This window comes from Arachis ipaensis, chromosome B6 (assembly GCF_059453495.1).
Source record: "Arachis ipaensis isolate K30076 ecotype BB chromosome B6, ASM5945349v1, whole genome shotgun sequence".
Lineage (NCBI taxonomy): Eukaryota > Viridiplantae > Streptophyta > Magnoliopsida > Fabales > Fabaceae > Arachis > Arachis ipaensis.
In genome coordinates this window covers 20493000-20506548 of record NC_142441.1, presented here as the reverse complement: position 1 = coordinate 20506548, position 13549 = coordinate 20493000, and the positions used below count along the sequence as shown (strand labels likewise).

Genomic DNA, 13549 nt, shown 5'->3' with positions numbered 1-13549 from the left:
AAAATACATCAAAAATAGAAAAAAATCAGATAAAAAATAATAAAAATTTCATAAAACCAACCACATATATCATATGAACAAAAAAATACAATAGAATGTAAAAAAAATTCATGTAAATAAAATTAAATAAAAAATAAAAAAATTTCATACATAACATAAATACAATGCAGTAAAAGATAAAAAAAAAGAATTCATATGAACGAAAAATAATAAAAATATCAAAAAAATTGATAAAATACCTGGAAGATCATAGCACTAAAAAAATATAAAAAAAATTCAACAACATTCGTCATATAAATAAAAAAAATACAATAAAATAAATAAAAAATCATATAAACAGAATCGAACAAAAATAAAAAGCTTCATAAAAAATATACATATAAAAAATAGTATAGTAAATGATAAAAAAATTCATATAAAAACATAACATGAGAAATCAAAACACTACACAAATAATATAAAAATATTTATCATATAAATAAAAAATACAACAAAAAATATAAAAATTAAAATACGAAAGAGAATATTAAAAATAATAAAGAAAATTAAAATATTTACTTTATTAGTAATTAAAACAAATCTAACGATTTTAATAAAAAAAAATTTTGGAACAATGAACTATGAATTTTTACTACCTGTTCGATTGGAGAATTCTCGCCGTCCAGCGAAGAGTGGTTTTCAAAAAAAAAAAGGTATTTTCTCTCTCTTGCCAAGTCGTTACAGCCACCGAGAGTCACTACATCCACGCCGCACAATGTCCGTTCGCGACACAATTAGAGAAGAAGAGTGGCAGAATAGCGCTTCAATAAAAGTACGAGAGTAAGTACTCCTTGTATTCTATAATCTATCTATGTCTAATGTAAGGTGGAATAAAATTAGAGCGCCCCATATTAGACAGCCCCATTAGGTATACTATAAAGGAGGGGCATTAAAGGCCATCAAGGAGATGAATGGAATGCGATTAAGGAGCAAAGAGATCTTTGTGGGTGAGGTTAAGTACAGGAGGAAGATTGATGTATGGAAAAAAATCACTACGTATGATGAAGATGTCAGGCAGTCTCTTGATGGAAAACAAGAAAAAATTAAAGAAAAGGACATTGAAGTGAACGAGAAAGAGAGAGTTGTCTTGGAACACCATAGAAGTGAAGAACTAGAAATTCAGAGGGAACCGTTGGAGTTGGGATGGGATGCGTTGGTAATGATGCCACAGGGGCTACGGGAGGCAGAGAGGATAGAAAGGTATTTGCTGTTGAGGATTTGGATGAGTGGCATGAGGATTTTTTAAAAATGCGAACGAATAATCTTTTGGTGTATCCGGCAGTTATGGTGAGTGCAGAATCTATGGGATCTCAAACAATCAGTAACGAAGCAATCTCTGAAAGAACGGAGACTTGGAAATACTGGATAAACAGAAAGAAGGGGTTGATCTAGTGTTGAACAAAAGTTCAGTTGGCTGGATTGAAGCATATAAGGCCCAATATGTTAGTGGGGTGTGGCGATGAAGTGGCTGTGTGGTGCGACGGAGAGTACGTCATTGTGCGTTTTAAAAGGGCCTCCTTGCTTGCTGCTGCGGGAGACAGTGAAGAGAGGGGCGTGGCTGGTCATGGAGTTCACGAAGGGGTTGATGACACGGTGAACAACGCCGACGAGGTAGATCTGGGAGCAGTGCAGAACTCAGCTGCTAGTGGCGGAGGTGATAATCTCCGCGCTAAACTTGATGGCGTGGAGGGCAGGGAGGAGTGTGAAGTCCCTTATGCACCTGACAAGCAGAATCAAGCCGGAATAGAGATTGGCGGAGGTGCGGAGAATTGTTAGAACAACATAGCGGAAAAAAAATATTCCACCAAGTGTAGTCAATGAGATCCATGCTAGTTTGGAGGAGAGTGGTAAGCATCATGTTGGCATATGTCTGATGAGGGATGATGCAGTGCAAGATTCAGATTTAGAGAATGAAAACACAGTGGTGCAGAAAACTGGGTTGGATGATGAAGGGGCTGTAAGGAACTTAGAAGATTCGGAGGACTCAGAGCAGGATGCAGACAGTGAAACTAATCAAGATGAACACGGAAGAAGTTAGGATAAAGATATGGCTGAAAATAGGGCTGCTTGGGATCTAGCTGTCGAATCAGGAGCTATTTTATATGATGAGGATGAGGACATTATGGCTATTCTCCAAGCTCAGAATGAAGTATTGGCACAAAAAAGAAGGCAAGCAAAACAGAAAGAGAAAGCAAGAAGGTGCCGCCCCAAAAGTCGAAATAAGGTGTGTAATAGAAGTTTTAAATGATTTTAGGTCGTGGAATATGAGAAGGTTAGGGGGTGTGAAAAGTGAAAAATAGTAAAAAATTTAAGCGTAAAAATAATGTGAATATGTTAGGATTGATAGAGACAAAGAAGGATATGATTTCTAAGTTTGATATAGTACAATTTTGGGGTAATGATGTGGTGAGTTTGAAATTTGTGGGATCAGAAGGTGAATAATTTTTATTTGTGCTGGTTGCTTGGTGTATGGTGCGCATACATGGGAAGAGAAACTTGCTGTGTTGGAAGAGTTGAGTTTTTTATCGGAAATATGTCAGGTTCCTCTTTGCTACATGGGTGTCTTCAATGAGGTTGTGCAGTTGGAAGAAAGAAAAGACGCTAGTGTGTTAACAGATTATCGAACTGGTGGATATAAAGGTGAATGATCGTAAGTTTACGTGGTGGTTCAGGGAGTCAATCGTGCAGTCAAATTAATAAAATATTGGTGAGTTTGGTTTTATTGTTATCATTTGGAGTACTTAGTTGAAAAGGAATAACAGAATTTTCAAAAATCAAGAATCAGGTATTGCAGGAGTAGTCAGAAGGTTGATTAAGAGTTACAAAGAGTAGAGTGATATTTGATCTTTTGGGTTATTGATGACTTTTGTCGAAGATGATTAGAAATTAGTTTATTTTATCTGTTTAGTATTTTTCTATTGAGACGTTGATGCTCCATCTTATTTTAGGGCTTGTTTGGGTGAGCTTTTAAGAAAAGATTTTTTTTGAGTTATCTTTTTTAAAAGATCTTATGAAAAAGTAAAAATAATTTTATGTTTGGATATCTCATGCAAAAAGATCTTTTTATTTATCAATTATGTTTAGATATAACAATATAAAAGTACTTTTTTATTTATTTATTACATGAAAAATATCTTTTTTTTTAAAGAAAAAAGATCTTTTAAAAAAAGATGTAAATTACAACTTTTAAAAAAAGATATTTTTCTGATTTTTCTAGTGCTTTTACTTTTACTACTCGAAATTTGTCAAACACGCTAAAAAATAAAAAAAAAAATTTTCATTGAAAAAATTTTTTTTTTATCAAAATAGTGGTACACAAACAAGTTCTTTGTTGAGCTTTTTATTTAAAAAAAAAAACAATGAACTATAAAAAAGTTAAAAGAAGTAAGAAGAATTCGAGATCTTTGGAATGGGGAGGAAAAGCTTGGGGTAGAAGAGAATAAGGTTATTATTGTAGTTTCATAATCCTTCAACCATGTTGGCAAGAATCCTGCCACATAGGACGTATCACTAACGGCATTAGAGCATAATTTAACATTTGGTTAGTATTATTTGTCGAATTCAATCTTTGAAAATCATTAGTCTTGTTTAGATCTTTTATTATAGATCTGTCCATTTTCGAATTTTTTACTGTCAGAAATAATTATTTACTCAAAAAATAAAATGTATTATTAATAAAACGTATTTGAATTCAAAATTTTTAATTAGAATATAAATTACTTGTATCTTAAATAATCTCTATTTATTGTTATATACATTTAAATTAGAAAAAATAAATTAACAAAACCTAAAAAATATACTAATTTTATATAATTATTATTTAATTATGGCATGGTCAATTGGATTTTTAACTGGTTTAGTTGAAGCATTATTTCAGCCGTTGGATATGTTGGTTTTCCAAGAGGATATTTTGCGGTGTATACAACCCACCATGTATGTGGAATCTTAATAGACACACAAAAGCCACTGAGCACTCCCATCACCACCACACAGCGCATTCAACAAAGAAGAAGAAATGGCAATTCTGAGTTACTTAACGGTGACCGCAGCGGCCACACCAATGTCACCGGAGTCTCCGGGGTCAGCACCATTGCCGGAGCAGCCAAAGCAGACTAAGGTGATACTCCCAAAGAAGAAGCCGATGAAATGGTCAACGGGTGTGGCACCAGGGGACTACGGTGGACCGCCAACCACCACAAAACTTCGCAAGTACTGGGGTGGCGAGGAGAAAGACCCTTTGGCCTCCGATGAGTTCATGTGGAACAAGGACTTTGTTGGTCGTTTCAAGAGGCTGATTCAGGATCCCCAACCTGCCCCTCTTACACCTCTTAAGGTCTCATTTTTTTTAACTCACTCTCATTCTTGGTTATTATTGGAATTTTGTATGAATTTTTTTAACTCTAGTAACTATAGTTGTGAATTTGACTTGATCAGTTAATCAATAACTCAACACTACACCAACTTACTTGGGTTGGTGGAGTAGTCCGCTCACTCGTTGCCTTGAGTAAGTATTGGGTTCGAATTCCGCCACGTGCATGTAATAATCTATTGGTTAGCGGCGGACCCTTAAATAGAGCTCAAATCCACAATGAATTAACTTGTCGGGTTGGAGAATATCGGGGGCAACTTAAAAAAAACCTCAACACTAAAAACACTTATTCGAATTTAAAATATTGAATTTTTTCTAGCCTGCAACTCTTGTTTCAGTCAACTCTCTTGGAGACCCTCATACGTGGCCTAACTGGACCTAGCTTTTCCACAGTAGATCAATTTTGTTTGTCTCTGGGTTTTTTCAATGTTTTACTCCTACTTGTAAATTGTAATCAATAACAATTTTGTCAGAATTTTTTTAATTAATGTAGAGGAAGACCCAAAAGACCATACATGATGTGGTCAAATAGATCTACTAATAAACAGTTTCATTATAGACGTGATACATGATAAGGCTCGATTGGCTCGCTTGATTGTATAGTCGAATCTACCTAGTGGGATAAGACTTTGTTTTTGTTATTAATTAATGTGTAATAGTTAGATAATTATCCATTGTACAAATGTGTATATGTAGTGTAGTGAAACTAATGCTTGGTCTTGGTCTTGTACCTAACTTGGGTATCACAGATGTATTCCATCTATGTAACATATTCAGAATCATGTGATCAGAGAAACGAAACTAACAAGTGCATAATCGTTTCCTTTTGTGATCTGTTTTCGTGTGTATTTGTTTTTGAGCTTGTGTTCATTTAGCTAATGAGTGTTGTGTTGTGCAAGCATAGAAAATGCATAAATAGGCATTTTCGCTTTTTGGTAGAAATGGAAGATGAGGTTAATTAATTTAATGAACCCACGAATTAATCACGTAATCATTATTCTGCGGCACTTCTTAATTGTGTTGAATGTGTTGATTTACTCACAACAGATACACTCATCAAAGACCGTATCTTAACATTTATGGATGTCATAGAATTGTGTGAAGAGCAGTTACTTTGCTTTTTATTACTTCACTTAAATTTGAGCTTAGGAATCAGAACAACACAACACAATGCAATATTAGATATCTAAGATGCACTTTTTATGGTCCTTGCTGACTAAAGCAATTTTTGGGGTGAAACGATTTCATATTTATTATGTTTGTTTGATTCTGACACAAATAAATTCCCTGTGAGCAGGAAGAGCCTTCTGGATTTCTAAGCTTAAATAGAGTTATGAGCCTTGACAGGTCTTGTTCTACCATATGCTAAATTCAAGTCTCTAGATGTGGTTGCATTATTCTCTTTTGGTTCTTTTCTTTATCTAAAGATATTCATTCGGATTGTGAATTGTAGTTTGGAAGTTGATTTAAGCAAAGAACTCTCAACTCCTGTAAACCGCAATCTAAACCAACAAATAGAGGAAGAAACTGATGTAAGTGATTTCTCTCTTCCCTTGACTTTTCCCTGATTAGCATACCTCTGGAATTTAATGATTTATGATAAATCTTCAGTTTGTACTTATAATTTTCTTTTCCTATTGAGGTCTATATGGTATACAAGCTAAAGTAGCTTATAAAAATATAATACTCAAACATTGATTTATAATGTGAATATGTGATTTATTCATCTTTTTTCCTTAATTGAAATGTTGGTCAGGTTACTAAAAGCAAGAGAGTTATATGGAAGCTGGCTCCAACGCGGCGTGAGCAAGAAAAATGGGATAGAGCTACCAAGGCTGCAACCGGAGGCAGTGTATTGCTTACACTCTTTCTCCCTATCTTTTTCTCAATAGATTAAAATAATTTTTAGCCAATGTAAGTAAGGAGAATAGAATATTTTACGGTGTAATACATAGAGCTCAATAAATTTGACATGAAACAGGAACCTTACGTCATATTTATCTATTTTAATATCTAAACGTTGCTTTCTAGTTTCTACTATACAAAGATCTGATATAGAGTAGCTATAGGATGTGATGTTTCGGGAAATAAGGCGTCCTCGTGAAGATCCGGAAGTATTGGCTGCTAAATCGCAGGAGCAATATAATAAGGTACTTGACACCACTGTCTAGTCATTTTTTGTCGTTAGAAGTCATGTAAACTTCACTCTTGGTTCCTCTGCTTATTTGATTTCAGTTGAAAACAAAGTTGCAATTCCTTACGTTGGGTATAGGTGGCTTTGGTCTGGTTTCAGCTTATGTTTCTTATTCTCCTGAGATTGCAGCTAGGTACTTCAACTTGTTCATAAATCTTTCCTCTCTTCACCGTTGCTATCAAATATGGAACAATTTAGAGCTAACATTCTTCTGATATCCATTAACCTTGCAGTAAACATAGTAAAAGAAACGTAGATATGAATCGGAAACTGTTTAACACGTGGCATAAGACATTGAACAGATTCTAGATTAGTTATAGTTTGTTATTCCTGATAAGGGTTAGTCATATTTCTTTATCATTATTATTTCTCATTGACTTAGACTTTTCTGTCATGTGTTCAGCTTCGGTGCTGGATTACTTGGTTCTCTGGCATACATTCGCATGCTGGGAAGTAGTGTGGACTCCCTAAAGACAGATGGTTCAAAAGCCCTTATCAAGTAATCTATAGATGATAGATATGCTATGGCGAATTTAGTTCAGTTCATAGATAAAGATGATTCTTTTGCCACCATGACTATTTGATTAATCAAGTTTAATTTTGTTAATAAGTTTTCCTTTATAGTTTATCTTCCACTGTTTTGCATATAATACTAAATAAGTAAAAATTTGGATTTTATTCTTAAATCTTATCTGTTGATGTTCGCGGCATATTCTTAATTGATGTTACTTGCAGGGGAGCAATTGGGCAGCCGAGATTATTGGTTCCTGTCATATTAGTCATGGTTTATAACCGTTGGAATTCGTAAGTCCTCTTCTGGTTTTCAATTCAACAATTATTTACTTTCTTAATGAAGTCTAATTAATCCGCATACAAATTTTCTGTACCTCTTAGGGATCCAAGTATAGCACTTTTCTCTCTCTCTTTTTTTTTTAATTGTCTTTTATTCATGAAGCTATTTTAATTTAGTGTTGAGACAAAATATCCAAATGTCTAGATTTTGAAAAACATGGTTAAACCGTAGTTTTCTTCACTGTATGATATTGATAAGTCTTTATTTCTTTTCTTTTCTATTGGCAGGATCCTTGTTCCTGAATTCGGATCTATGCATTTAGAATTGATACCAATGCTAGTAGGCTTTTTCACATATAAGATTGCAACCTTTGTTCAAGCTATAGAGGATGCTCTCACCGTAGCTGTAAAGAAAACTTAAATATCATGAAAGTAATCTCTTCCTTCTGTCATTGAACATATTTGTTATATTTCTGCTTTCACATTATAGGCTTTTATATTTAATTACATCAAGATACATGATTAAATTACATTCATATACATCAAGATACATGGTGTTTCATTATTTTCCACAAATCCACCGTTGTCTCTTTTTTTGTTTTTGGCATGTCTATAATCTGCTCTATTCTTTATTTGGGATATGTGCCTCCATTACTCCTGACCTTCACTTTGCTCAATTGCCAATCACGGCTTCTGCGTGATGTTGCCAGCGTTTTCAAAACCCCAAAAAGTAAGATAAAATAAAAAACTGCCCAGCATTCTAAAAGCTTTTTCTCAGTTGTCGCAGCTTTATCAACCATGGAGCTACTGTTGTTGATCCTCATGTTCAATATTGAGCCAGAAAAACGGTTTAATAATTGTTTTGAAAAAGAAAAACAAATTGTTTTGAAAACGACGTGGTTTCAGCCTTCGTTGGGCGCCAAATTAAAACGTCATCGTTTTACACTAGTCTTACGTGGTAAGAGAATGTTAGCTCATCATTATGTTTGCTGAATCAGCGTTGGAATAGTACAATTGAAATTTTAGTGACCTATAGTATAGGTGGAATTTTATTGACGCTTATTATTTTTCATGTGCGAGAGAGGGGGGTGTATAATAAGAAGCTGTGAAGAGAGGTGTGTTTTATATTGGTATAGGATATATAAATGGGAGGCACCAATTTGTTTGTATTTTTTTTAAACAAATAATTACAAATTTGACGGTTCGATTTGTGATTTCGAAAATAAAAAAATTTTTAATATTAAAATCGGATCATACGATTTTTATTTTAAAAAAAAAAAATAAAAAATATAAATCGGACCTTTCGATTTGTAGCTTATTTTTTTCTTCAAACAAATCGGACCGTCCAATTTAAATAAAACACCATATAAAAAAAATACTTAATTTTTTAATAACAATGTATTACACATATATTTAATCAATACAAAAAAAATTAGCCTCTTATTGACCAATAGTGTAATAGTGTTTTGCTATAGGATAAAAATTTTATTCTAACCTTATGGGTTTTAATATCTTCAATCCAAATCTTATATGCATCTTACACTTTTCCATTCGATCCTATATAAAAAATAAATTTATGGTATTTGTTTCGATACCATGATAAATTTATACATACTAATATAATAAAAATATGAATAAATTAAAATATAACACAAATTTTGAAAAGATGTAGAAGATGAACTCTTTACTTTTTTGATACAAATTCTGTGAGACAAATTAAGAATTGTCATATACCAATTGATCTAATTATAAAAACAACAGCTAAGATAAAAAAACCAAATGTCTTATTATTTAATATTTACAAATTACATTGAAGACTCTCATAATTAAATTGGATCAAATAGACATTATTAATATTTATTTTAAGACTTATTTTATATTTATGTTTATTTATTTTGTTTTAGACCCTATTATAATTTATTCATTTTATTTTAATAAGCTTATGCCTAAATTCCGTTTCATATCATTTAATATCAGATTCTAAATATTAAATTAATCTTTATTAATCTATATTTCATCTTTAATTGTGTGTTTGTTCTAAAAAATAACACGTTACACGTAGTCTTCATTTGAATTTCCAGCGTCTTTATTTATGTTCTTCATTTCAAAAAAAAAAAAAAAAGTAGCGTTCCGAAGTCTTCCGTGACTTTGGTTTCTTCTCTTTGTACTTGGCTTCGTTATTTTTTATGGGAATGTCTTAGGTGGGAAAAGAATAATTTAGTATTTTAAAGACCAAGTAGAAATATTTTTATTGTGTGACTCAGGTTAATTTTATACATAAGTTATTCATAATATTACATGTGGCTCAATATTTATTCTAATTACAAATCGGTATATTGTGCTCTGGTTAGCCAGATAACATGATGACTGTTTTTTTTTTTTTTTTTTTTTTTTTTTTTTTTTTTTTAGAAAAAAAGTATTGATATTTTTTGGTGACTTTTTTTTTTGGTGACAAAAAGTATTGATATTTGATTTAGTAGGTTGGGTGACTGTTGAACCTTAAAAAACTTTAATAATCTAAAAATAATTTATTTATTTTGGACCTTAATGAGCTAAATAATAATAATAATTAATTATAATATTTAAAAAAAAACTTATTTTTATATTATTATTATTATTATTATTATTTTAATAAAAAAAAGGTAATTTTCTATGTGACCAAATGTCTAGTAATACTAATAATTATAACAATGTTAGTAATACTAATAACAGCCGAAGGTAAACAAAATTCTGCCACTGAGATCCTGGCCAGGTTGAGTCAAGTTTCCAACCCGAATGGAAATTTGGATCAAAGGTTGATGGATTGCATGGTTTTGGCGCTTAAATCGAGGGTAAACCTGCTGGAGAATGCTCCTCCAGTGGCCGAGTTGTTAGCAACGAACATACCGAGTCGACTCAGTTGATGTTTGAAAATTCGCTCTGTTTCATGGTAGGATTCATGGCAGCCAATTTCGCAATCCTCAAAGCTGCATTTGAGAACAAAACGGAGCTGAAGAGGTTTTGCGTGGTTGATTTCAATATAGGCCACGAGAAACAATACATGAGCCTTCTACTCGCGCTCTCCGCGCGTGGGAGAACCCCGCCAGCCGTGGTAAAAAATCGCGTGTGGGAGAACCCCACGTTACTTTTTATTATTTGTGAACCAATCTCATATTTTTTATTAATTTTTTTTACAGAAAATCTTCATATATAAGTCTTTTTCCTATACAAGTCTTACAAGTCCTCAATATCCCTTATCCCTAAAATAGGCTTCTCTTGGTACGTATGTTTCATGCGCCTGCTTAACTGATTTTTTAATCAATTAACGCGCGAATATATAACTTCCTTTTTCAAAAGAATTTCGTTTCCTTTTTTGAATATTTTTGCGTTTCCTTGCCTTCTCTCTTCGATCTCTTTCGAGCGTTTCTCTGTGCCTTCTCGTTCGTGTTTTACCTGCGTTCCTCTCTGCATTATGTGCTTCAGATTTTTTGTTTAGTGTTGCGTTTGAAGATAATGGATGATTTAACTTCAGATTCTCAGCTGAACCAGAGCGAAGTGGATTTTGAAATTGAATCCAATGAAGTTCCTGAGGTGTGATTTAGTTTTAGTTAGTAATTGAATCTGAATTTGAATTCGATTAGTAGTTTTTTTATTGTGTAGCTGAATAATCTGTGAACCTTGCCTGTGATATTTGCTGTTTGTTCTTCCTTATTTGAATTGAATCTAATGCACTAGTTCTCATTAGAATTAAAATAATTTTGTCCATTTTATATCAGACATTCGGGTGTAGATCAGTAATAATTGGGTGCATTTAAGGAAATTTTGGGTGTATTTACAGTTTATTACAGTTTATTATTTTAGTTGAATTGTTTTAGTTTCTGTTTTAATATAGTTTATTTTTTAGTTTATTTTTGCAGACTTTCTGTGCAGTTGATGATCAGTTTGTCCCTAAAGTTGGGATGACTTTTAAGACCCTTGACGATGCTGCAAAATTCTACAAGAATTATTCAAAGGTTGCAGATTTTTCTACAAGAGTTTGGTGCACAAATAAGAAGGGAAATGAAATTAAGAATCAATTGATTACATGTACTAGAGAGGGAAAATGGAAATCGAAAATATCTCCGACTGAGAAGACAAATCCCTAAGCTGGTTTAAATTGTCCTGCAAGAATTTATATATACGTATTGAAGGATGTTGGTATTTGGATCATTTCGAAGGTCGTGTTGCATCATTCACACCCTTGCTGTCCAGATCAAGCACAGATGCTCAAACAGCACAAGGAACTAAGCATGTCCGTGCGTCGTACAATAGAGAATAACGAGGAAGCCGGTATCAGACCTAGCAAAACTTTCCAATCATTTGTTGCAGCAACCGGGGGTCACCGCGAGTTAAATTTTATCGAAAAAGACGTGAGGAATTACATCACTAGAGAAGTGCAGAATGTTTCGGAACAAGAGGATGCAAAAGAATTCGGGAAATACTTATTAAGAATGAAAGAGAAGAATAAGAATTTCTTTTTCGAGCTCGAACTCGAGGATGATCAGTCCATTAAGCTTGCTTTTTGGGCAGATGCAAGGAGCAGAGCTGCCTGTGAGTATTTTGGAGATGTGATTTCATTTGACACCACCTACAATACAAACAGGTAACATGGTGTTCTGGTTTATGATGTTGAATTTATGTTGTTTTATGAATCTGCTGCAGAGGTGTATATTGGCATTTTTGGTGCAAAGAATCATTATTTGGGTGAATTTTGTTCATTATAATTCTATTTTGTGGTAATCTATTTCAGGTATAATCTGGTTTGTGGTTCTTTTATCGGGGTGAATCACCACGGTCAGTCAACACTTCTTGGATGCGCTTTGATGAAAAATGAAGATATTGAATCATTCAAATGGTTATTTCAATGTTAGCTTCGTTGCATGGGAGGAAATGCTTCGAAAGGGATTCTCACCGATCAATGCGCGTCAATGAAAAGGGCTATCGAGACTTGTATGCCCACAACAATTCACCGTTGGTGTATTTGGCACATCACGAAGAAGATTTCAAGCAAATTAAATGGGTACAAGGGACATGAAGAAATCGAACAAGAAATGAGCCAAGTCGTTTGGAACTCTTATAGCAAAGATTCATTTGATACGAATTGGAATGATTTTCTGCTGAAGTATGGTCTTGTGGACAACAAGTGGCTTTCAGGTAATGCTTTTTAAAATCTGCAGCAAAGGTGCAAATTGCATGTTTTTGGGTGCATTGTAGTCTAATTTGGGTGTATTTTGCAGATCTTTATGAAGACCGTCATATATGGATTTCAATTTATCTGGATCACCACTTATGGGATGGGATGAGAAGCACACAAAGGAGCGAGAGCATGCATTTTTTTAACAAGTTTATTACCTGAAACAGCTCGTTTATTCAATTTGTCAAACAATACGATAATTGCCTCGGAAGCAGGGAGCAAGCAAAGAGAGAATCGGATGCTGCAGATTTTCATATGGTGATACCGTGTGCAACAAAATCCTCCATTGAAGCTCAGTTTCAATATGTGTACACTCACCAAAAGTTTAGGGAAGTCCAAGCACAATTCAGAGGGAAGACGAATTGCATCACAAGATTAACAAACTCCGCTCTAGGCTATTCAGTATACAAAGTTGGAGAACAAGTTTTCTTCTCAATATTCAACAAGTTTGTGGTTATTTACGACTCAGTAGCAGCCTAAGTGAAATGCCAGTGCTTATTATTTGAGTCAAGAGGAATATTTTTCCGTCACGCCCTAAGTGTGTTAAGTTTTGAACGAGTAACCCAAGTGTCACCGGGGTATATATTGGAACGATGGAGCAAGAAGGTAAAGAGGCGGCACACACACATCAAGAGCAGCCACGACGAGCCACTGTTGGAGCCAAGAAGCAAGAGGTTTGACAAATTTGTGTTTCGTTTACAAAATATTTGCAAATTTGCATTAGAATCTGAGGAGCTGACTGCCATTCTACACCGTGCCTACGATAACGTCATGGTTGAGATGGAAGAATTGAAAGGCAAAAGAAAGGGGACATGTTCGTTATCTCACGAAGATGCCAACTTGGAATCCGTTAACGAGCTTCAAAGCCCTCCAAGGGTTCGAACAAGAGGACGTCCAAAAAATAGGCTAGGTTCAAAGTTGGACAAATGGATTACAAATGCCT

General features: G+C 33.8%; 1 protein-coding gene across 1 annotated transcript; it reads left to right on the top strand.

Annotated features, from left to right (window-relative positions):
- The first annotated feature begins 3888 nt into the window (after positions 1–3888).
- Positions 3889–7976, top strand: LOC107646105 (ATP synthase protein I-like protein). Its single transcript, XM_088490079.1, has 9 exons — positions 3889–4372; positions 5706–5755; positions 5862–5940; positions 6165–6260; positions 6478–6558; positions 6644–6735; positions 7006–7101; positions 7338–7406; positions 7683–7976. The coding sequence occupies exons 1-9, from the start codon at positions 4055–4057 to the stop codon at positions 7813–7815; spliced, it is 1014 nt and encodes a 337-aa protein (XP_088346205.1). The 5' UTR covers positions 3889–4054; the 3' UTR covers positions 7816–7976.
- The last annotated feature ends 5573 nt before the right edge of the window (positions 7977–13549 follow it).